The sequence below is a fragment of the Pteropus medius genome, unplaced genomic scaffold, assembly GCF_902729225.1.
Source record: "Pteropus medius unplaced genomic scaffold, Ma_sr-lr_union100, whole genome shotgun sequence".
In the NCBI taxonomy this organism is placed as follows: domain Eukaryota; kingdom Metazoa; phylum Chordata; class Mammalia; order Chiroptera; family Pteropodidae; genus Pteropus; species Pteropus medius.
In genome coordinates this window covers 10,855,866-10,882,865 of record NW_024350325.1, presented here as the reverse complement: position 1 = coordinate 10,882,865, position 27,000 = coordinate 10,855,866, and the positions used below count along the sequence as shown (strand labels likewise).

The 27,000-nt window shown below is 34.6% G+C and overlaps 1 protein-coding gene and 1 pseudogene across 1 annotated transcript in view; both read right to left on the bottom strand.

Annotated features, from left to right (window-relative positions):
• Window positions 1-8,586: 8,586 nt before the first annotated feature.
• LOC120583961 (uncharacterized) lies at window positions 8,587-8,702 on the bottom strand (annotated as a pseudogene).
• A 1,108-nt stretch (window positions 8,703-9,810) lies between these two features.
• MRPS31 (mitochondrial ribosomal protein S31) overlaps window positions 9,811-27,000 on the bottom strand; it is a 44,951-nt gene continuing 27,761 nt past the window's right edge. The window contains exons 6-7 of the mRNA XM_039839444.1: window positions 19,890-20,033; window positions 9,811-10,119 (exon numbers count right to left, since the gene is read on the bottom strand). Of these exons, the coding sequence (XP_039695378.1) occupies window positions 9,890-10,119; window positions 19,890-20,033 (374 nt within the window). The 3' untranslated portion in view covers window positions 9,811-9,889. The remainder of the gene's footprint in view (window positions 10,120-19,889; window positions 20,034-27,000) is intronic.

The following is a 27,000-nucleotide window of genomic DNA, read 5'->3' as shown; positions in this document are numbered from 1 at the left end:
AAAATATTCCATTGTATACATGAACCATAATTTCTTAATCCAGTTGTCTATTGATGGGCATTTAGGTTGCTTCCATATCTTGTCTATTGTAAATTATGCTGCCATGAATATTGGAGTGCATACATCTTTACGAATTATTGCTTTGGTTTTCTTTGTATAAATACCCAGAAGTGCAATTGCTGGGTCAAAAGGTATATCCATTTTTAATTTTTAAAGAAACCTCCATACTGTTTTCCATAGTGGCTGTACCAATTTGAAATCTTGAGGGTTCTCTTTTCTCCACATCCTCGTCAACACTTGTTTTTTAATTTATTGATGATAGCCATTCTGACAGGTGTCAGGTGATATCTCATTGTGGTTTTAATTTGCATTTCTCTGATGGTTAGTGACTTTGAGCATCTTTTCATATGTCTATTAGTCATCGGTATTTCCTCTTTGGAGAAGTATCTGTTCAGGTATTCTGCTTATTTTTTAATTGGATTATTTGTTTGTTTGTTTGTTTGCTCTGTTGAGTTGTATAAGTTCTTTATATATTTTGGATATTAACCCTTTATTAAATTTATCATTAGTGAATATCTTCTCCCAAACAGTCAGTTGTCTTTTTGTTTTGTTGATGGTTTCCTATGCAGTACAAAAACTTTTTAGTTTGATGTCATTCATTTATTTTTTCTTTTGTTTTCCTTGCCCAAGGAGATATATGTGAAAAGAAATTCCTGTTAGTAATATCAGAGAGTTTACTGCCTATGTTTTCTTCTAGAAGTTTTGTGGTTTCAGGTCTTACATTTAAGCCTTTAATCCATTTTGAGCCTATTCTTGTATATTGTGTAAGAAAGTGGTCCAGCTTCTTCTTTTTCTCCTTCTCCTCCCCCTGACCCCTCCTCCTCCTCCTTCTTCTTTTTCTTCTTTTTGCATGTATCTGTCCAATTTTCCCAACACCATTTATTGAAGAGACTGTCTTTACCCCATTGTATATTCTTACCTTCTTTGTAATATACTAAGGAGCATATAGGCGTGGATTAAAGAATTTAAAAATTCAATGTGGTCACTGTGACATTTGCTCCACTGAGCTTTATGGCTTTAATTTTCCCCATCTCAATGAGCCCCAAATAGCCCTACTGAATTAGTGCCCAGAAACTCTTTGATTGCATTGTTATTCCACTCTTGAAACTCTTTAATGATTTTTCATCTAAACATTAACTATTGCTCCAAAGTTCCTATGTTTGTGGTCATCCTGTAAGTACATCTCACTGAACCCAAATGAAGAAATTCCCATTCTCTTTACTCCAGATTACTCATATAAATTTTCCTAAAATTTATTTTTGAGGGGTACTAGGGAAAAAAAACAACAACTTGGTTTTGGAATTGCTGATCTAGGGTTTAAATCTTGGCTGCACTGCTGATTTGCAACCTTGGGAAATATATTCAATTTATGACAATGGGAATAATACCTACTTGAGAGGATGTTTTGAAAATTCAGTGAGATAATACACATGAAGCAACCAGCACCAGGCCAGTCATCTGAGAAGGACCCTGTCACTAGTGGCTATGAGGAGGTCAACCATGATGAAGATGATGGTGATTACTTGCAGACTGGCATAATGGACCAACCCCCCACCGCGGAAATAAGCAACTGGACTGCACCCCTTCTAGCTTTCCTGTGCCCTTGGATAATACCTGCTCTTTTGTGGGGGTGCATGGGGCCTTCTGTTTCAGTTGAGAGCAGAGCATTCTTCCTTCAATGGCTGGAATATCTTTATTATACACATAGTCTGAACTTAATCATATTTAATTTTTTTTTATTGTAAGATATATGGAAAATAAGATTTATCATTTAACTATTTTAAGTGTCCAGTTAAGTGGCATTAAGTACATTGACATTGTTGTGCAACCATCACCACGTACCCATCTCCAGAATTTTTCATCTTCTCAAACAGAAACTGTGTACCCATTAAATAGTAACTCCCATACCCTCCTCCCCTCAGCCCCTGGAAGCTATCATTCCACTTTCCATCTCCATTAATTTCACTGTTCCAGGTACATCATATAAGTAGAATCATATAATATGTGTCCTTTTGTGACTGGCTTATTTCACTTAGCCTAATATCCTCAAAGTCCATCCATATTGTAGCATGTGTCAGAACTTTCTTCCTTCTTAAGGATGAATAATATTTCATTGATGTATATATCACGTTTTGTTTATGCATTCATCCATTGATAGACATTTAGGTTGTTTCCACCTCTTGGTTATTGGGACTTGATCATATTTTATATTCTGTAGCAATTTATACCTTTATTTTCAGACATTAAGTTTCATCATACTAATATACTGAACCTCAGCAAGAGCATTATGAAAGAATTTTCATTTTATTTTTGGCTATTTACTCATTTTTTGGCAGCCACAAAGACTGAGATTTCTAATTCTGTGCTGTGATAAATAGACAATGTAAGCCATTTACCTTTTTTCTGTTTCTTTTTCCTAAAGAGAAAAATAATATTTTTCTAAAATATGATCATGTTAGTTTAATCTATTTTTATAAGTGATAAGGAGAGCAGACAAAAGGATAACGTAAGAATTAAATACTTAGCTTAAAAAATATGAGAAAGGTCAATAAATAGTGTGCCTCTTTCCTTCCCAAGTTTTGAACCATTTAAGAGACAGACAATAAAGAGTACAATGTATAGAAACCAGAATATTATTTTTATTATGAACAAAGCTGATTTTGGAGAATAAAACATCTCTATTTTTCAAGCAGATGGCCCCCCTAATTTTGCACCCCAGAATTAGGTAGATCAACCCAGCCATTCAGAGACAGTGCTAGCTTGAGACAGTTCTCCTGCAGAAGGGTAACAATTTCAGCTGACATGTTCTAATTAAATGCTTGTCTTTTATACCCTCAACCCATCTCTCCCTTGGCACTCATCATACTGTATAGCGATGGAATTTTCAACTCTCTCTTTCCTGTGAGCATGTTTTTTGTCCAGTCTTCTACTCACACAACCAGTTTTATTGAGTACTTATTTGGGGCCTTGTAATATGCTAGATCTTGAGCACAGGGCCTCACAGAGGTGACAGATCAGGATAGGGAAATATTGTAAAGGAAACAGAGTGCTGTGTTAGACTATAAGAAGGGAGGAACTACTTAACAAAGCAAAGAAAGAAGGCTCTTCTGGGTAGGTGATATTTAAGATGACACCTCAAGGCCAGGGAGTGCCTTACTAGTGCATTTATACGCTAGTGTCTAGTACAGGCCTACCACACGGCAGAACTCAGGAAATGCTCAACAAATTAAGGAATAAGTGATAGATGTGAAAACAGCTTACATGCTATAAAAGTAGTGCACGAATGTTAGTCATTAGCATTTTGTTGCAATAGGAAAATCAAGTTTTACTGTTTTGGGGGGATACCCAAAGAGATATCCAGGCAAACCACAGAGAAAAAGATTCATTAAGGGCATCTGCTCTTTTGGACAGAGCTGGGCTCCTTCTCCTTAGGTGTGAACTTAAGCTGTCAGGTACAGAACTGAGCACAGAGCCATCAGAGGGCAAACCATCCTGTCCCAACATCTGCCTGTCCCCATTTTTGCCTGTGAAAGCAAGAGTCCACTACATAGTGATAAAAATAGTGATGAAATGACTGTTTGTGGATATTGGAGGATGGGGAAAATACATCATAAAATTAAATATTCTTTTTCACTGATGGAAGGTAATGATAACTAGATCTGAAACTTTAAGAGGAGCAAGCTGCCATTTTCAAGTAAATGTTGAGTCATGAAAAAAATGACTCATTGTGTGTCTTTCCTGACATTGGGGGTCTGAGGAGTAGTACAGAAAAAGAAAACTGACATTATTTTTGAAGTACGCAGTATGTGCCAGCCACTGTACTATTCATCACCTCTTTCAGTTCTAACACCTACAAATCCTGTGAGATGGGAATTATAACCATTATTTACAAAAGAAGAAACAGGCTGAAAGATTAAGTCGTGTTCTCACAATCACAGCTCATAGTGACAGATTTGAATTGAAGTTTCTGACTCCAAAGCAGAGAAGAAAACAGAAGATAAGAGAGAAAAATACAGGAAGGGCACTGTAGAATTGTCAACAGTTCAGGAGCTGGCAAGCAAAAAAAAAAAAAAAAAGGATCAGAGCATTCCTTTTTGCTTCTTTGCCCTCTGAACTGTTCGATAAATAGCATGCAAAGCTAATGATTTATTTCAGACTGGCTGTTGTGTTCCATTTTAAAGCATTACACTTGTCAGAATTAAAATTGTTAAGGTAAGCCACTATCAGATGTATGAAATGCTCCCTCTTAGGGATACTATGCCAGATACCATGTCTGTTTTCTAACATTCTGTACTACATTCAAAAAGAGCATCCATATTTCATTCTTCATAAAGATGCTACTGAGATATTAGAAAACATTAGTCTTTCTTTTCTTTGACAGCTAATAGGATTTTTTTAAGCCTCTAAATCACAAGCATATTCCAGCAGCTGTTTGCTTTTCCTAGTATGAACTACTCTCCTCCCCTACCACCATTACTAATATTCTAGTTCAAGGAGATATTAAGAGTCACAGTAAATCGTTCTATTTTCGGAAATTGCTTAGTCCTTGAATTAATATGTTTTAGTAAGCTGGTTTTCTTCAGTGCCTTAAGACTTGGTTACTTAGAATGAAATCTTCCTAATTTAATAGTCAATTTGCATGTATGTATAAACACATGGGTTTTAAAAGCAACTTTAGGATTAAAAGGGGTTTGTTGTCTTTATTTGCATAATTTAAAGCTGATTACTAAAGCAAGTTTAAGAATAGTAACAAGGCAAGAATCTAAGAATAATACATTTTAAACCAAGAATCTAAGGATAATACATTCTTTAGAATCATGTATGTAAATGGCCAAATAAAAGATGTTCTTAACACTGTGATTTCAACTATGGAGGTAAACTCTGCATATCTTCCAGTTATATACCCATTTCCGTTCATTTTTAAAAATATTATTAAATGTTACACACAAAGAAATATCTGTAATTTTTAAAGGATGATGATAAAATGATCACCTGTGAACCTACGTTGCAACTTGAGAAATAGGATGTTAGTACTGTTGAAGCTCCCTGTGTGTCCCTGCTCAACCCCACAGCCCCATCTCGGTTGCCTCCCTAAAATACAGTATCCCCACGCTTTTTATAATCACATTTATTTCTCTAGGCAATATACTCAAAATTTGATTTTCGAACTTTATATATAAATAGTATAACATCGCATGCATTTTTCTGCAACTTACTTCACTCGACATTGTTTCCAAAATTTGTCTGTTGGTGTCTAGAGATCTATTTTAATCATTTTCACTTCTATATAGTGTTCTAATGCATGAATAAACAATTTATCAATTCTCTGGGTGATTAGTACCTTCTCCCTTGATTTTTACTACTTCGAACATCTTTGTACATGCCTCCCAACACATATCCATCTGCAAGGTTTCCTTTCAGTAAATGCTCCAGGAGCAGAACTGATTGTTCACAAAGGGTATGTAATTATATATATATGCACACTTATATAAATGTTACATATACACAATCATGTTTATATTATATATAAATACTAAAATATAGTATTCATGTATAATTGTTACATATCTGTATGTTATAAATATATAATTATGAAAGTGGTTGCCATTTTACACTCCTACTGTCAATATATAAATATTGCTTAACTTTTAATTTTCCTCTTAAGACTATACGAATGTTATTGCAACATGTTAATTTGCATTAACATGTTGTGATAACATTGTTGTGAAGTACAGAACCCATTTTTCTCCTTCATGTGAATAAACAATTGTGCTAACATCATTTATTGAATACCCACTCTTTCCCATTGACCTGTGAAGCCAATTTTGTCATGTATCAAGTTTCCATATACTAATGTGTCTATTTCTGTTCTCTATTCTGTTCCATCAGTCTATTTCATTATCTGTGTACAATATCCTGTTGTCTAATTGTAATAAGTCTTGATAGCTTACGAGTTAAAGCAACTTCCTCACCTCACCTTGTCTTCTTTTTCAAGAGTATTTTGGCTCTTCTTGGGTTCCTTGCTTTCCTCTATGATTTTATCATAAATTTGCAAAGTTCCATTAAAAAAAAAACTTGTGGCATTTTGAATGAAATTGCATTAAAGCCGTAGGCAAATTTGAAAAGAATTAATATCTTTATGGTATTGAGTCTTACCCACGATCTTCTTATTCATCTATTTATTTTATTACTGTTTCATCAAAATTTAAAAATGTTTTCATAAAATTCTTATATATCTTTCATAAGATTTTATTCATTTACATTTTTTGATGCTACTATAAATGATCTTATAAATTATATTTTGTTTGTTGCTGATAACATAATGTAATCACAAGACTAATTCCATCACTTTTGCCCAGAACATAGACCAATGGAAGGAATGACTGCAACCCACCTTTGGTATACTCTGTTTACTAGAAGCAAGTCTTAGGTTCTGCCCACACTCAGAGAGAGGATGTGATTCATTGGAGATTACCTTAGGGTGAATTTTCAATCCCAACAGCTTTTATATTTTTTTCTTGCTATATTGCACCGGCTAGGATCCCAGTATAATGCTGAAAATAAACTGTTATCAACTTAAACGAAATGGTTAGATTCATCATAAAGAATGTTTGCTGTAGATTTTTGGTAAATGATATTAAAGAAATTCTATTCCAAGTTTACTAGTATTTTTTAAAATTATAAATGACCATTGAATTTTATCAAACTTTTTTGTCTGCATCCTTTGAGGTGATATTTTTCCCCTATTCATTGCTGGATTTACTTTGCTATTTTGTTTTTGGTTTTTCAAATGCATCTTCATGATTGAGATTAACCTTTATTATTCTAGTCTCTTGAAAATTGAGTTGGAGTTTATTCCCTTTTTCCATGCTTTGGAACAATTTGTATAAGATTAGAATTATTTGTTTTCTGAACGTTTAGAACACTCAGAAATGGTATGGGCTTGTTGCTTTCTTTCTGGGAAGATTTTAAAAATAGAAATCCACTTTTATTATTCTTTTTCTTTCACTGATTTTAATAGCATAATTTTGAGGAATCTGCTCATTTCATATTTTCACATTTGTTGACATGAAGTTGTTCATAATAACCTCTTTAAAAAAATCTTTAATCTTTGTGACATTTATAGTTATCTCCATTTTTTATACTAAGGTTTTTTTCTCTATTAAAAATTTTTTTTCTTGACAAGGGATTAGAGTTTATTAGTTATTTAAAGAACCAGTGTTTGACTTTGTGGATCCTTTCTACTGTATTATTTTTATTTCATTAATTTCTGCTTTTGTCTTAGTTCTCTTATTTCCTTATTCTCATTCTTTTTCTAATATCTTAAGGTAGTGAGCTTACCTTGTTAAATAACAGCCTGTCTTTTTTAACATTATTTTCCTCTAATTATGTTAGCTGCAACCTATGTTTTGATTCATAGTGTCTAGTTCTGAAGATTTTTTTTCTTTGAATAAAAAGTGTTAATTTCTGAACATATGGGGTCTTTCTTGTTAGCTTTCAGTTTAGTCTCTAACTTCATTGCAGTGTAATCAGAGAACATGCTCTGTGTTCTGCTGAAATTTGTTCAAATTTGTGCTTTTTGGCCAATTTTGTGATCAATTTTTATAAATGTGCATGCTTGAAAGGAATACATTTAAAGCTATTTTGATGAAATGATCTAAAAATGTCTATTAGGTCAAATTGTTAATTAGCTATATCAAAGCTTCTGATCTGTTTAACTCATCAATTATGTTAAAATATCTCACCATAATGGTATTGTCTATTTTATGTCAATTATTGCCTTATATATTTTGAATCCATGTTACTTGGTGCATACTAGTTTAGAGTTGTTTTAGATTCCAGATAGTTTTTTTTTTGTTATCTTTTATCTTTAATAATATCTTTCAGGCTTTTTTCTGATTTCTTTTAACATTTGTTAGATATATTTTTTCCCTTTTACTTTCAACCTTTTGGTAGTCTCATTTTAGTTGTGCCTTTGGAAAACAGCATATCACTTGATATTTTTTAAAAAATCCATCCTGACATGTCCTATTGTTTTCACATATTTTAATCAATCCCATATGATTATGTAGAATTAACTTACATATACATCACTTTCTTTGCTATTTCTTGTATTTAAGACCTCAAATTTGAGATGATTTCTCTTTTGCCTGATGTACATCTTTAGTAGTTTATTAATGATCTACTACTGGTAGCCAACTGTTTTTTTATCCGACAAATTTAGCCCTTATCTTTGAAAGATATTTTGTATTTTGTCCCTCTCTCCCACTAGTATGGCATGAGAAAAAATAACCAAAACAAAGGCAAGAAAGAATAGTAAGGGTACACAAAAAAAGGTACTGAAATAAATCCAAATATATTGATAACTATAAATGAAATACCCAAATTAAAATATAAAATTTTAAGTGTTCCAGTGTACCTGAAAAGAATGTATTCTGCTGCCATTGGGCAGTTTCTATATATGACCAAGAGATAACAATTTAACTGTGAATTGCTGTCTTTCATAAATTTTTATTTTATTATTTATGCCTACAGCACTTGGTCTTCCTAGGTGGTCTCCCATCCAAGTACTAACCAGGCCTGACCCTGCTTAGATTCAGAGATCAGACATCGGGCTTGTTCAGGGTGGTATGGCCGTAGACCATGCACTATGGCTCTACTGGGGCGTGAACTCAAGACCTTCTGCGTGTAAAGCAGACGTGCTTAATGCTACACTATGGAACCACGTTCTTTCATAAATTAAAAATTCTCACCTATTAACTATCCAAAGATAGCTTCTGACCCATTTCTTTCCTCTTCTTATGAAAATTTGATTGTACAAATATTACTTTTACACTAATTTTTACCCTTCTTCCATACTTTTGTTTTTTGCTTCTCTCTGCTGCACGTGAGAAATTTCTCCAAATCTATTTTCCGGTGTCTAATCTGTTGTTAAACTCCTTCACCAAATTTTTTCTTCAAATCCGTTTGAACACTTCTACAGTCTTCTGCTGTGTATTTCATTCAAAGTTACACATATTTTATATTCTGAATATGATAAGCCCAATATTTAAAGGCTTTACAAGTTTTAGTCTGTTGTCTGTTACTTCTGCTGGTGTGCTTCATAGTGCTTTGTTTCCTTAAGTGTTTTATAACAGGAAGCCTGGGTTTCTGATGGGGTTTTGTTTGCTTGTGTCAGGGGCCTGAAGCAACTGTAGCCTGGAGCAACTGTAAACTAAATTCTTGCTTTTGAGGGGTTTTTTTTTTTTGGAATTCTCAATCATTTGAGTGAATCTGAATCACAATGCCAAACACCATAATAGAAAATAAATACTTCTAACTTTGGCATTAAGACCTAACGCCAAGAAGAAATTAGAATAAGCCCTTTATTTCTATAAGGTACTTCTTTACAGTAATGTAGACTTAGGCAAGGATAGTTAATTTAATGTGAAATAAATAAAATATAAATGTGCACATATGTAAATATAGAAAGATATATATGCATATAAATCCGTCTATAAATCATCTCAACTGGTATAGCCCTCTGATGTCATCATATACATGACTAATTGTATTTCAATGAAGTATGGTCATTGAATGAAAAAAAGGTTAGAGAAAGTTGTTTTAAACATTACTAATTCAAAGATATTCTTTTTTAAAAGAATTACTAGTTGAATCTATGAATGCTGATCATTTCATGCAAGGATATTTTTCAGTTACCATTAAATATTTTTAAATAATCTGACATATCATTCAAATAAGATGCAATAATTAATACGATATAGGAAAATTATTTTATTTAGTTATAATACCAATCTCTAACAGCTTGAAATAAAATTTTCTATGGACTTCAATTGAACTGTATGCCACTTTCTTTTAGAATGTCCTGTTTTTCATTGAAATAATTTCTAAACCATTCAATGTGTTCCACTTTCTGTTTAACACTCAGATATGGGTTTTTGGAAAGGCCACAGGTCACCAGCTCCATGAAGTGGCGAATTGGTCCTTGTTTGGGAAAATCTTCCAGGTATTTATCCAGAAATATATGTTCATGAAATTCTGAACCATCATCATCAAAACCTAGGAAATAAGACAAAATACATTTACAATTTAAAACCTACATCACAAAATTAATATTAATGAGGTAATATAGTATTATAGTTAAAGGCATAAACTTTAAAGTCAGACTTAGATTTGCCCACCTATTTAATAACTGTGTGACTGGGCAAATTAATTTCTCTGAGCATCAGTTTCCTCAGGCATAAAATGATTAAAACAACACCTTCTTGGGGATTTTGTAAAGATTAAATAGATGCAAAGCTTATAAAGCTTTTACAATGCTTCTTATACTAATGTTCAAAGTGCAGCAGCAATTACTGCTCATAAATATTTTAATATCTAAAGCAACCACTAAAGAAACTATATAAGCTATACTAAAAAAAATACGTAAATAACATAAGATGGAATTCTAAAATATGTTCAAGCAGCCCACGGGAAGCCAAGACAGAGGAATGACAAACATAGAAAATGAACATAAAACAAATAATAAAATGGGACACTTAAGTCCTAACACACCAATAATTAAATGTAAATGGTCTAGAAAAGAAGATTGGCAGAGTGATAGAAAAACATGATTCAACTATATGCAATCTATAAGAAACTCACTTCAAACACAACATACATCGGTCGAAAGTAAAAGAATGGAGAAAGATATATCTTGTTAATACTATTTTTTTTTTACTTTAAATAATCTATTTTTAAGTAGCAGGCTTCAAAGGTGAGTTCCTAATCCTTAAAATACAGCTATTTATGATGCAATTATGAGTGATCAACTTTCTCTGAGCTTAACTGTAATTCAACAAATGCAGTTTGCTAACCAATGAACTATACTCTTTGTTGCACAGTAAACCACCTCTCATCTTTCAGCAAGAAAAAACACTAAATCTGAATAGTAAAGACATCACCCAAAGAATTAGGTTTTCTTTAAATATTTCTTTGGGGGAAGGGACTTTCTCAATTAGAGGTCTTTTATTATTTTTTTAAACTTATGCCATAAATTCATAGGGAATGGGCTCCAGCAGCTCAGGTTCCTTTTCCATTAGTTCTCATAAAATGTGCTTCTCTGGGTGGAGTGGGCTGGCACTTCAGTTGAACCCAGGTACCTTTCTCTTTAGCTTCCTTCTTTTTTGATCATTTTCCTTCACACATTTCAGGAAACGATATCGGCTCTTAGAGTGCTTAATATGTTCAATATGTGCATGACTTTTTTGGCAAGAATCTTGCCCTTAACTTGTTTGTTTACAACAATGCCAACCGCGTGCTGGGTAACACTGTAGACCCTTCGGGTTTTGCCATGGTAGCGCTTGTGAGGCATTCCTTTTTGAACAGTGCCCATTCTCTTGATGTTTATAATATCACCTGTCTTGTAGATTAGCATGTTTGTGGCCAAAGGAACAGCTCCATGTTTTCTAAAAGGCCTAGAGAACATATAGTGGGTGCCTCTTCTCCTTCCCTTTGTTGGTAATTTTGGTGAATTACTGGAAGATGATGGTTCCGGACTGAAAAGGCACTAATATTAATTTTCTTTAAAAAAGAAAGCATGAGTGGCTATATGAATATCAGATAAAGCAAACTTCAGGGCAAAGAAAATTACTAGGAAGAAAAAGGAACATTACATAATAAAAAGATAAATCCATGAAGAAGACACAGCATCTGAATTACGTATGCACCAAACAATAGACTTCCTGAATAAATGAAAGAAAAACTGATAGAAATAAAGAAATAGAAAAATCAACAATTATAAATAGGTATTTCGATATCCCACTGTCAGCAATTGAGAGAATTACCAGGTAAAAAATTAGCAAAGATACAGAAGAACTGAACAACTAATAGGATCAAACAGATGTCTATAGAACACTCTACCAAACTACGGCAGAATAGAAATTCTTTTCAAGCAACCATGAAACATTCACCTAGCTAAACCATACCCTGGGTCACAAATTTCAACACATTTAAAATAACTGAAATAATACACAGTATGTTCTCGGATCATAATGGAATCAAACTAGAAGTCATTAACAGAAAGACAACAGGAAATCACAGGAAATCTTCAAACAGTTGGAAATTAATATGGTTATAAAAAATTAATAGGTCAGAGAAAATCTAAAAAGAAAATTTCAAAAACAAATAGAAGTGAATGAAAATGAAAACACAACAAAGCAAAATTTGTAGGACACAGCTAAAACACTGCTGGTCAGGAAATATACAGCACTAAATGCATACAAAAGAGGAAAAGTCTCAAATAATCTAAGCTCTCACCTCAAGAACCTAGTAAAAGAACAAAATAATCCCAAAGCAAGCAAAAGGAAGGAAATAATAAAGATAATATCAGGAATCAATAAAATGGAGAATAGGAAAACAGAGAAAAATCAATGAAACCAATACCTGGTTCTTAAAAAAATCAGTAAAATTGATAAATCTCTAGCAATCTGATAAAGAAAAAAGGAGAGAAGGCACCAACCACCAATATTAGGAATGAAAAAAGGGTTGTCATTATACATCTTGAAATCAGTAAAGGGATAGTAAAGGAATACCACCAATAACTGTACACTTACAAATTCAACTTGAAAAAGCGGACAATTTAAAAAAATCCAATATAACTACCAAAACTCAAACAAAATAGACAACAGTCTTATAGCTATTAAAGAAATAGGATGTGTAATTTAAAAGCTCTCAAAAAGAAATCCATAGGCCTCGATCACCTCACTTGAGAATTTTATCAAACATTTAAAGAAAATTTAACACCAATTTTACACAATAACTTCCACAAAAAGGACACTTCCTAACTCATTTTATGAAACCAGTAATAATTACCTGGTTATCAATAATAAAGACATGGGGGTGGGGAGAGAGGGTGAGAGGGAGGGCGCACGTATGCATGCACAATACGAACCGGTATCGCTCATGAATTAGAGGCAAAAAACCTTTTTAGAAATTAGCAAATAAATCTAACAGTGTATAAAAAGACTAATATACAAATATCAAGTGGGATTTATTTAAGCTGTGAAAGGCTGGTTCAGTATTTGAAAATCAATATAATACACCACGTTAACAGGTAAAAGAAGAAAATCAGATGATCCAATACTCATTTTGATAAAAATTCTTACCTCACACTTCATCTCATCACATAGGCATTGTATCATCTCACATCACCAGAATGGTGAGTATATACAATAAGATTTTTTCAGAGATAATAATCATATTAACTTTTATTACAGTATACTGCTGAACTGTTCTATTTAATTATTAGTTATTGTTAACCTCTTACTGTGCCTAATTTATAAATTAAACTTTATCATAGGTATATATGTATAGGAAAAAATATAGTCTATACAGGGTTCAGTACAATCTGTAGTTTCAAGCATCTGCTGGAGGTCTTGGAACACATCCTCCACAGATGTGGGGGACTACTATACCAGTGAAATTAGGAGTGGAGATGAGGAACAAAAAAACCAGCATTAATTAAAACTGGTTTAGGGAATAGTTAGATCTCTCATATCCCATCTTCCATATGTACCTCTAGATGACTACACCATGCATTCCCAAAGATAGACAGTTTACTTTTTGGAGAAATTAAAATGAAAAAAGAAACGTCACTGAATTGGTAAGAGGGAAATTAAGTGAAAGCCTGTATTCTAAATGGTGAGACCACCCTACCCACAAAGCCTTTCCTCCACAGTTCTCAGAGCACAGCCAAGGCCTAAAGCCTCAAGTCAGGCAGGTGGAAACTGTCTCACTGGAGTCAATGAAAAGAACAATAAATATTGGGTTGTCATGGTCCCCAAACTGGCTCCTTCCAAATTCCTCTGAAACGAAGCCCAACAGTTTACAAGTCCCACCCATGCACACAAATTCAAAAACAGCTTTTTATGTTTGGATGAACAAACATCCAAAGAACAGCAGACATTTTAGGAAAGTCTCTAATATAAGTGACAAACACCTCGGCAGAAACTGATACCCACCTGTCAAAATCCATTTTCCCCTTTTATCATAGTATAAGAAGTAAAAACCTGTCTGTGCATGTTCAGCAACATTACATTTTCCAGCTCCCCTGTGGGTTAGGCGTGGCCACAGAATTAAATTTTCACCAATGGAATATGAACAGAAATGACGTGTGACATTATCGGGACAGAACCTTTAAGATAGTGGAATTGCTTACACTATTCCCTTTTTTCCCCTTCTTATAAGCCTGAGCACAACGTTCCAGTGACTCATCTTTAATCACACACATGAGGAAAACACCCTATGGGAGAAAAGATAGTAAAATGGAAGAAACTTGGATCCTTGAATAACTGCACAGCACAGCTGCTTACTGATCTGGAACTTGAACTGTACACCAAAAAAAATTCTATTCTGATGAACCATCACATATGGAGACTCAATGAAACATCAGCTAGTGTTAAACAATGCAAACTCTGAAACAAAAAGAAACTTTGAGAAAACAAAAAAATTTGAGTAGCAGGGAAAAAAATCTAATACCAAGAATAACAATTTTTAAAGAGGAGGGTTTAAAGGTTAAAAATATGATAGGAGAAACAAATCCTAAGAGAAAGGTCGTAAGATAAAGTTGAGGAATGTTCCCAGAGCATAAAACACGAAGAGAGAGAGAGCAGAGAGAGAGAGAGACTAGGAAGGCTTTTATTATCAAGTAATAAAAGAAAATTTCTCCACAACCGAAAAATAAAGTTCCCAGATTAAAGGACCCAATGGTGCCTAGAGCCATGATTTTAAACAAATAATATCCCTTACTAAAGATTATCATTCTGAAACTTATAAATACTATAGTCATACTAATATAATTAACAAAGATCTAACAAAAATTATGATGTATCTATATTGAGAGGATGAGGAAAAGACATACACATTAGATAATATCTAAAGTGGATAGAAGTATTAAGCATATAATTTAGAAATGTAAATAATAAAATAGAGCAAAAAGATTGAAAGAGGTTGGCTTTGAGTACAGGTGATAAAAAGAATTGCTTTATATTATAGCTTTATATTAAACTACAAAATTACTATGATATAAAAATCAAATTAATTTAAAAAGAAAGAGATAAATTGGGAGACAATATTTCCAACTATAAGAGATGAAGGATTGAGTCTACAATGTATCAAGTTCCTACAAACTGATAAAACAACCCAAAAGAAAACTTCAAAGGATATGAAGATGTAAGTCACAGAACAAATACAAAATAGCCAATACACAAAAAGATGCACAATCTGGTTAGCAATCAGGGGAATGGAAATAAAAATACCAATGATGCCACTTTTGGCCTTGAACATTTCAAAGATTAATATTCGACATTAGGTAAAGTGTGTAGAAATAGAATTTTCATATAGTTGGTTGGAAGATCAATGGGCTGTTTAGAAGAGAATGTATCAATATTTATTGCAATTTAAAATATACCTATTATTTGACCCTTCTAGGAATTAAAAGTACTCAAACATGTACGGAAGGACATATATAAAAGGATTTACTACAACTCCATCTATCAACAGAAGGGTAAAATATTTACATTGCATACAATGACATACTATAGAACTATTAAATAAATATAATATAGTTCTATTTTATAAAACTATTAAAACAATTAAAATTGATCTCTATGTTGTGACACGGAAATGTTTTCAAGACATGGTGCTAAGCAAAAAAAAATGCTGGAAAATATATGTATAGTCCCATGTAGGTCAAAACAAAACAAATAAATATGTAACTGCCATTTAAAGTGGACTGTGAGGACACATATCAAACTACTGACAATGCTTGTTTCAAGAAAAGGGAAGAGAACTGAGAGGTATACTCCCTATTCTTTCATATTATTTGACTTTTTTGCAAGTAAACTTTCATATGTTTATGAAATTTAAAATACCTTTTTAATAAACAAGAGAAACACACAGGAAGGAAATCCCATATGGTATGCAATCAGCTAAGGTGACAAGTTAATTCTGTCTCATTCTACTTTAAATATTACTGAGTGCAATTAAATATTACTGAATACACCTAAAAATATGGTGCAACAAATAATGAGTAAAATCCAGTTGATAGTAATGACCAATTATTTGCATTTTTTAATTTTTATTTTTCGATTACAGTTGACATTCAATATTAGTTTCAGGTGTACAGCATAGTGGTTAGACATTCATATAACTTACAAAGTGATCCCTCCAATAAGTCTAGTACCCAATGGCATCATACATAGTTATTACAATATTATTGACTGTATTCCCTATGCTGTACTTTACATCCCTGTGACTATGCTGTAACTACCAATTTGTACTTCTTAATCCCTTTATCTTTTTCACCCAGCCCCCAACCCATCTGGCAACCATCAGTTTGTTCTCCGTATCTATGAGTCTGTCTCTGTTTTGTTTGTTCATCTGTTCTTTAGATGCCACGTATAAGTGAAGTCATCAGGTATTTGTTTTTGTCTGACTTAGTTCACTTAGTATAATACTCTCTAGATCCATCTATGTTGTTGCAAATGGTTAAGATTTGATTCTTTTTTATGGCTGAGTAATATTCCATTGTACCGCACCTTCTTTGTCCAATCAAATGACCAATTATTTTCACATATTATACCACTGACGTGAATTCAGTCACTTTCACTCTCAATTGTTTTCACTTCTATTTATTGTCAAAACTATTATTTCTTTTCCTGTCAGAACTTTGAGGCTCTTGTTCATAGGCCATCATCTCATCTAAAACAACCAACAGATTGTTTCAGAAAACACATACCTAATAATCTTTATGGCTGCCCTCATTTTCTTTATGCTACACCCTCCCCCATAACAAGAGAGCCCTCTTTAGAGTTTTATGGTAATTTTGAACTTCCTAACTATTCTTGCTAGCTCATATTACAACACATGTTTTTTAGATACCCTAGCAAAAGACAGCACCCCAGAAGTAAAAAAGTTTAAACCAACTGAATAATAAAAACAAAAATGTGATTAACATTCATGACAGCCTTTTTGCCCACTGAAGCGTGTAAATGAGAATTAGTCTTGGAGAGCATTTCCAAAATATCCTTAATTTGGTGAATATATATTATGGATATATATATTCATACATATATATATATTCATACATATATATATATCCATTATATATATATATGTAATGGATATTCAAGAACAAAGCTCTGTTAACTAGGTAACGGCAAAAATGTGATTAAAGTCAAAGTCAAAGCTAAAATGAAAATTATTTTACTATTGATCCAACATATAACAAATACTGCAAAATCTAAGTGAGAACAATTCTACCTAACAGCTCTTATAAATCTCCATGCTGGCAAAACACAACAGAAAGAACAAACCAGTTCTTAAAACAAACACTGAAAAAAACCTACTTTGAATTGGAAAAATAATTTATACATTTTAAGTGGCAAAACAACAAACCAAATTTTTTATATAATAGAAAAACACAACACTGGGAAGTAAATTGTAAAATAGGACACATTGTTTTGTCATTTTCATACTATGTTCCAAAACTGACATAGCGAGTCCCTAAAAATAAAACATCTTTCCCCAAAAGCACCAAAGTAAATCTTCATAAGCTAATTATTGGTAGAGAGAGCATGACATTTTATTAATCTTAAAATTTAAGAAATATAAAAGAATGCTACTGAACTGTTGAGGCTCCAAGTTCTAATGCCAGTCTCTCCGAGTATTCAGAAGTTCCTAAGTTGTATTGAGAGGAGTGAGCAAAGTGGGAAAGTTTCTACAGTTCCTTTCCTGTTTTTCATTCAGATAACAATTGCCTTAAGGAGCTGGAAATGATACCTCCCTTTCAGACCCTGAAGCATCAATAACATGTATAATGTATATGGATATTTGTCACATTTATCTTTGCAATCTGACCAAAAAAATGCTGTGCCCCCCCTCCCCGCTTTTAGAAATTAAACTATCTCAAAACCCAGGTCAAATTTAAGATAAATTCTTTGGAGTTTGGGCACTTGAGATTTTGATGAACTTAAGTGTTTCACTGTTGATGACAACGTACCACCAATTCAGGCTTTCCTATTACCCTATTTGGTGGTTCCTAGAAAATACATAATATCTTTGCTAATATTTTAAGATTTTAAAATATTACAGTATAGAACAGAAAACAATTACAGCAGCAAATCCCTTTACAACACTGTTGTAGAAACTGTGATGATGATGATGATGATGATGATGCTTTACTTGTATATACATCTCGCTTGTTTCTCAGAAGAATCCCATAAAGTAATTCCATTTATTATTCCTATCATTTTATAGATGCCCCCTGGCTTAGAGAGATTAAGTCAATAATTTACCCGGGACTTGAACCCCTAACCACTACATTTCATTGTCTCTCCTAAATAAAGTCACATGTCATTCTACCTCAATACTGGGTTTTAAAACTATGTGTTTAACCATAAAGACTTGGAACATTCAAGTATCATTAAATAATGAAATCTTCCCTTAAATTCACATTGTATTTTACTAGTTTTTCATGACATTTAAAATTCTATGATCATATAGGAGAGGAAAGGAACTAACATTTATTCATATGTATTACATGCCAAAAACTATGCTGAATAACTCGGGAACATTACCTTATTTCTTATATTCTTCCAATGAGGTATCTTTAATTTTACAGATGAGGAAACTGAGGCTCAAGAGAGTAAATAATTTCCTCAAAGGCAAATGGCTTATAATTGACAGAAATGAGATTTATACTCAGGTTTGTACAACTAAAAAGTCCCTGTTTTTTTGTTTTTGTTTTTAAATCTTACAGAGTATAAAAACCATAAAATTTTAAGAAATATATATGTTGTGTAATAGATGAAACAGCATACTATATTACTGCATATACCATACAAATACACAAAATATTACGAATTTGTTAAAGGATTTGTTAGTCTCTAAAGTTTTCCTATACAAAGTTATATTTTATGAAAATAAGACTAAATATTTCTGATATTTAAGCTTCCATTCTACTTATTAATCCAAACAAATGAAAGGTTATCAAAAATTAAAATATTATAGTGATAGCATAATACTACAAAGGTTAAAGTATGGACGATTTCTCAAGACTTATTGAGGTATTTGCAACTTCTAGCTCATCTTACCAAAAAAGTAAACAAATCTGTTCTAATTGAAAATGCACCTATAAAATTCAATAAAAATGTTTAGCTGATGACCACATGGGTGCCATAAAAATAAATGGCACAGCAATGTTGTTTTCCTTTTGATTGAGGAAAAAGTAACAACTCCAGAAAAATCTCTAGGAAAGTAGATAATATTTTATTACCAATTCAAAAAATCTAGGTATGAAACTAAGAGTTCCAAAGAGTTTCAAAGCCTCCTAACATTTTTGCTTTGAGTGGCTTTGAGTGCAAGGAACCTTACAACTCATTAAGGCAACAGTTTTATAAATAAAAGATACTAGCATAAAATCTTAAGAGTTATAATGGTCCCCAAAACTGAAGTATAGTCTCATATCCAGTATTCAGTATATTAGAAGATTTGCCAGGTAATTTTCTACTTAACAACTAAAAAACTGGCACCATTTGCACTTTTATGTCATAGAAATTCATAATGCATTTCTGCTATATAATTTTTCTTCATTTTCCTTAGCAAACATCTAGAATTAAGTGAAATTCTAACATTAAAAAAAAAAAAACACTCAGATTTCTTTTAGGAAATGACAAAGATGTTTACACAAAGTTCAGAAATTCAGGTAAGTATCTAGACTCTGTAACTGAACATATGCCACATTTAATCTCAATCACTGAATTTTATAAACCTCTGAGGTTAGGACTTACCTGCTTCATTGTTAACTGGGAACTCCCACAGTTTCCCTTCTTTTGTCCACTGGATCATCTCTTCAAAACCATTCTGAAAGGGCTGTTCATTTACGGCTGCTAACTGCTTAGCAAATTCCACATCCCAAAGAGAAGGTGCTGTTTCTGTATAGTAAAAACATTTCAAATAAGCACAAGTCAGTGTCAATTATTTTTCTTTTTAAGAATGTTATAATCAACTTTGAGTTGGTAATACATTTTCAGACCTTGAAGCTCATAATTAAATAGTATATACTGAAAGGTCATTCTCTGAAAGCTAAAACTGAAACAAAAATGATATATAATGACGACAACTACAATAACTGCAAGCCTTAACTTTTACTACAATGCTAGGTAAACAACCCCTCAAGTCTCACTGCCTCCACTACTGGAAAGGAAAAAATATGTATTTTGTTTAAGGACATTTTTATGAATGTGAATATTTTTATATAACCCGTGACTTTGATCTTTTAAAAGTCCAGCCTGTCTAGACTTTATTTTTAGTCTGTCAAGATAAGTCACTAACATACTACTAATAAAGACCAAAGAAAAAAATAACATGATTAGAATAATAATGATAATAACACTACTAATGGATACTGAGCACTTTGTGCTAAATGCTTTTTGCACATTAGTTCATTTAATCCTTACAAACCAACTCCATAAGGTGATATAATATTAGCTTATAACCACCATCATATCACGTTTCAACCACTTGTTTTGGAAATTTAAGACATCTTTCAAGAATGAGTCATAGTCCCACCAGAAACTGCTGGTAGAAATGTAAAATGGTACAACCACTTCGGAAAATAGTTTCTTAAAAAGAATATACTTGAACCAGGAGATGACAGACTTGGTTAAGGCAGGGTTTGCCTCCTCCCAGGTCCACAATGAAATTATAACCAAATTATAAAATAATCAAGATGAAGAATCACTTGAAGTCCAGCTGATTGTAACACATAAGTCTAATAATATAATGAAGGAGCCACATCGAAGACGGTAGGAGGGACAAAGTCGCGAATTGAGCTGGACCTGCACCCATGGGTAGTGGAGGGTCACTGTGAGGGAGAAAGAGGCCGCAGAGGCTCCCCTGAAGGAGAGGGGGGTTCTGGCCTCATTTGGGGGCTCCCCAGCCCAGGAAGAAGAGATTCCAATAATTCTGACTGTAAAAGCCAGAGGGGATTCGAGCCTCTGAGTGAAGGGAGACTGAAATCCTAGACACCCCTCTGAAGGACCCGCAAACAGGCTTTCTGACCTGCGGACACTCACTAGGGACCTGTGGTGGGTCAGAGGCTCCAGCTGGATTCATACTGAGAAAGTCTCTATTACCTGGCACCAGAACGAGAGCTAGACAGGTAGGCACCATGTGCCTTAGTCCTGCCCTCCTACTGAGCAATCTACAGACCCAGCCAGCTTGACAGTGCAGACCCCTCCCACAGGGCCATTAGGACGCACTGGCCTGAGGAGATCAGCCTGCCTTACCCTACCTGCAGAGTGCCCCCGGGGTTTCATTGCTGGATGGCTGCCACGCCCGGTGCTGATTCAGGGCCAAGCATTCACAGCTGGCAGCCAGTATTGTAAGCACGCATTTCTGAGATAGTTTCAGGCAGATCACTGCTACCCACATGAACTTGGGTGGATCTCAGAGATGTGTGAGCCAGTCCCAGACAGAAGCTGGTCTTGCCGTGATCTGGGACTTCTGTGGGAATGCTCAAAAGGTTACCGAAATAGCAGCAACACGGAGGCTGTATTAACCTGACTGCCAGCATCTTCCTGAGACCCTGCCTCAACCTATCCACAAATTGCCCCAGGTGGCCCATTGACAGTGAACAGCCACCTCCCTGTTCCCCACCCCAATCCATTCAGGCAACAAACTTTGGCAAGCACAGGGCGGGCACTGAACAGAAATCAGTTGCAGGCAGACCTCTGCTGCTTGTAAGAGTTGCAATATCGGCTCTGGGGAGTGCAGGGTTCTGTGAGACTGCCCCAGACGACAGCTGGTCTCACTGTGATCTGTGACTACAGCAGGAATGCCCAGGCACAGAAGTTGCAGCAAAACTGAGGCTATATTGACCTGATGATGGCCCTTGTCTCCCTGACATCCCAGTTCATCCAAGCCACAAAGTGCCTGTAGCCCACTGTGCAGACACAGAAACTGCAGAAAATTGAAGCTACTGGCTTGACAGCCCTTGATTCCTTGAGTTCCTACCTCATCCAATACACAAAGTGCCTGCCGCACGTTGACCGGCAGCCGCCCCTGCCCTCGGGTGGCACATTCAAGCCCACGGTGGGCAGTAGCTGACCTTGCTATGATTGGAAACTTGTACAGGGAGCCACAGAGACAGCGCTGGCATGTAAACTGACACTGCAGTGGCTGGGAGAAATTTGCTCAATAGGTCCAGGAGACCCCCGGGTTCCCGGCACCACACAACACACATATCACCCAGAGGCTCTTCCAGTTTCAGAGATTTACGAGTAACTGACAGGCAGTGTCAGACCTGGAGGAGCACTGGTCCCCTGCTAAACTGCCCAAGGTCAGGGAAGGGGGATAACGGGACTGCTGCCTAGAGTTGTCTCTTCCACTCACCTATATCGTCTATAGGTAGTATAGACAACAACCATCTGTGGACTGCTTTGAGCTCCCACCCGGCAGCCCTTAGCAAGCAAAAGCAGCGGCTGACCTTGGCCTACGAGGGAGCCCCTCCAAAGGGGCCACAACACCAACGCATCCAGAGGCTGGCACCAGACCACAACAGAGCAACACCTGGCTAGTCCATTAGCGGTACACACAAAGGGTGGTTGCAACAAGCACACAAGCCTGCTAGGGCACATCCCATTCAGTGGGGTCAGCTCCCATACAGCAACTCTCATCCTGTGGGTGCAGCCAATTCCCACAATTAGTCAGCCTGAGCATTAATCCCATCCACTGATGTACTAACAGCAATAAAGGCTTGGTGACAACAGAAGATCACATACAACCCACACAGAGATCATGTCCAGAACCCCCAGCATAGGGGATCAGGGAGAGTGTGTCACTGGGCCACACAGAACACCTTCCACATTAGGCCATCTGGCCGAGGATCAGAGACAAAACAAATGTTCCTGACATATAGAAATGAACACAGAGAGGCCAATAAAATGAGAAAAGAAAGAAACATGCCACAAATGAAACAGGAGAAAACTCCAGAAAACAAGCTAAATGAAATGGAGACAAGCAACCTACCAGAGACAGAATTCAAAATAATAATTATAAGGATACTCAACAAACTTAGGAGGAGAATAGATGAGCACAATGAGAACCTCAACAGAGATAAACATAAAAAAGGACACAGAAACTCTAAAAAAGAACCAGACAGAAATGAAGAATACAATAACTGAAATAAAGAATACACTAGAAGGATTTAACAGTAGATTAGACAAAGCAGAAGATCGAATCAGCAAACTGGAAGACAATGTAGCAGAATACACCCAATCAGAACAACGAAAAGAAAAACGAATGAAAAAAAAAAAAAGAGGATAGTTTAAGAGACCTCTGGAACAACATGAAGCGTAACAATATACGGTCATAGGACTATCTAAAGGAGAAGAGAGAGAGCTAAGGATTGAGAATCCATTTGAAGAAATAATGACAGAAAACTTCCCTAACATGGCAAAGGAACTAGACATACAAGTTCAGGAAGCACAAAGAGTCCCAAACAAGAGGACTTTATACAGACCCACACCAAGACACAACATAATTAAAATGCCAAAGGTCAAAGACAAAGAGAGGATCTTAAAAGCAGCAAGAGAAAGGCAGCTAGTTACTTACAAGGGTACCCTCCTAAGAATGTCTGCTGATTTTTTAATAGAAACTTTGCAGGCCAGAAAGGACTGGCAAGAAATATTTAAAGTTATGAAAAACAAGAATCTACAACCATGAATACTATACCCAGCAAGGCTTTCGATTAAAATGGAAGGTGAGATAAAGAGCTTCCCAGACAGGGAAAGCTTAAGGAATTCATCACTACCAAGCTAGTATTACAAGAAATATTAAAGGGATCTCTGTAAAAAAAAAAGAAAAGGTAAAAAATAAAAAAGAAATAACAAATGCAAATAATAAAATGGCAGTAACTAGGTACCTATCACTAATCACTTTAAGTGTAAATGGAGTAAATGCTCCAATCAAAAGACAGAGGGTAGCCGAATGGATAAGAAAACAAGACCCATACATATGCTGCCTACAAGTGACCCACTTCAGATCAAATGACACTCACAGACTGAAAGTAAAGGGATGGAAAAAGATATTTCATGCAAATGGAAATGAAAAAAAAGCCACGGTAGCGATACTTGTATCAGATAAAATAGACTTTAAAACAAAGGCTAGAATAAGAGACAAAGAAGGGCATTACATAATGATAAAGGGATCGAGAAATCAATAGGACATAACCCTAGTAAACATATATGCATCCAACATAGGAGCACCTACATACGTAAAGCAATTTTTATTGACTAACATAAAAGGAGAGATCAACAGTAATACACTCATAGTCAGAGACTTTAACATTCCATTGACTCCAATGGACAGATCTTCCAGGCAAAGAATTAACAAGGAAACAATGGGCCTAAAAGGCACACTAGACTAGATGGATTTAATAGATATTTTCAGAGCATTTCACCCCAAAGCAGCACAATATACATCTTCTCAAGTGCACATAGAACATTTGCTAGGATAGACCACACGTTAGGACACAAAACAAGTCTCAATAAATTTAAGAAGACTGAAATTATATCAACTGTCTTCTCTGATCACAATGGTATGAAACTAGAAATCAACTACCAGAAAAAAACTGGAAAATACACAAACACATGGAGGCTAAATAACATGCTACTAAACAATGAATGGGTTATCAATGAGATCAAGGAAGAAACAAAAGATATCTAGAGATAAATGAAAATGAAAATAAAATGATTCAAAATCTATAGGACACAGCAAAAGCAGTCCTAAGAGGGAAATTCATAGCAATACAGGCCTACTTCAAGAAACAAGAAAAAGCTCAAATAAGCAATCTAACGTTACACTTAAACGAACAAGAAAAAGAGCAGCAAACAAAGCCCAAAGTGAATAGAAGGAAGGAAATAATAAAGATCAGAGTGGAAATAAATGAAATAGAGTCTAGAAAAACAATACAAAAGATTAATGAAACCAAGAGCTGGTTCTTTGGAAGGATAAACAAAATTGACAGATCCTTAACCAGACTTATCAAAGAAAAAAGAGGACTCAAATAAAATCAGAAATGAAAGAGAAGAAATAACTACAGAGTCCACAGAAATATAAAGGATCATAAGAAAATACTAGCAATTATATGCCAACAAATTGGACAATCTGGAAGAAATGGACACATTTCTTCCAGATAAACAAAATTGACAGATCCTTAACCAGACTTATCAAAGAAAAAAGAGGACTCAAATAAAATCAGAAATGAAAGAGAAGAAATAACTACAGAGTCCACAGAAATATAAAGGATCATAAGAAAATACTAGCAATTATATGCCAACAAATTGGACAATCTGGAAGAAATGGACACATTCCTAGAAACATACAATCTCCCAAAACTGAATCAAGAAGAAAGAGAAAATCTGACCCGACTGATTACCACTAAGGAAATAGAATCAGTAATCAAAAGCCTCCCCAAAAAACAAAAGTCCTGGACCTGATGGCTTCATAGGCGAATTTTACCAAACATTCAAAGAAGAATTAACACCTATTCTTCTCAAACTGTTCCAAAAACTTCAAGAAGAGAGAAGGCTCCCTAACCCCTTTTATGAGGCCATCGTTACCTTGATTCCAAAACCAGACAAGAAATTACAAAAAAAGAAAACTGTAGGCTGATATATCTTATGAACATTTATATAAAAATCCTCAACAAAATAATAGCAGACTGAATTCAGCAATACACTAAAAATATCATATACCATGATCAAGTTGGATTTATTCCTGGGATGCAACATTGGTACAATACCTGCGAATCCATTAATGTGATACACCACATTAACAAATTTAAAGATAAAAACCATATGATCATATCAGTAGAAGCAGAAAAAGCGTTTGACAAAACCTAGCATCCATTTATGATAAAAACTCTCAGTAAAATGGGAATAGAGGGAACATACCTCATCATAATAAAGGCCATATATGACAAACCTACAGCTAACATCATATTCAATGGGGAAAGGCTAAAAGCGTTTTCCTTAAGATCTGGAACAAGGGTACTCACTTTCACCACTCCTCTTCAACATTGTATTGGAAGGCTTAGCCACAGCAATAAAATAGAAAGAGAAATAAAAGGTATCCAAATTGGAAAGGAAGAAGTAAAACTCTCGTTATTTGCTGATGACATGATACTGTATATAGAGAACACTAAAGATTCCACCAAAAAACTGTTAGAACTGGTAAGTGAATTCAGTAAAGTAGCAAGTTACAATATAAATATTCAGAAGTCAGTGGCATTTTTACATACCAATGATGAAATTTCGGAAGGAGAAATTAAGAAAACAATCCCATTTACAATTGCATCGAAAACAATAAAATACCTGGGAATCAAATTAACCAAGGAGGTAAAAGACCCGTTCTCAGAAAAATATGTCATTGAAAAAGTATTGAAGAAGTTACAAATCAATGGGAGCATATACCATGTTCATGGGTAGGAAGAATCAACATCATTCAAATGGCCATACTACCCAAAGCAATCTATAGGTTCAATGCAATCTCTATCAAAATACCAATCACATTTTTCAGAGAGCTAGAACAAATAATCCTAAAATTTATATGGAACCATAAAAGACCCCAAACAGCAATCTTGAGAAAGAAGAACAAAGTTGAGGGTATCACACTACCTGATATCAAACTATACTACAAGGCTACAGTAATCAAAACAGCATGATACTGGCATAAACACAGACACATTGATCAATGGAACAGAATAGAGAGCCCAGAAATAAATCCACACCTATATGCTCATGTAATATATGATAAAGGAGGTAAGAATATACAATGGGGTAAAGACAGTCTCTTCGATAAACGGTAATGGGAAAATTGGACAGATATATGCAAAAA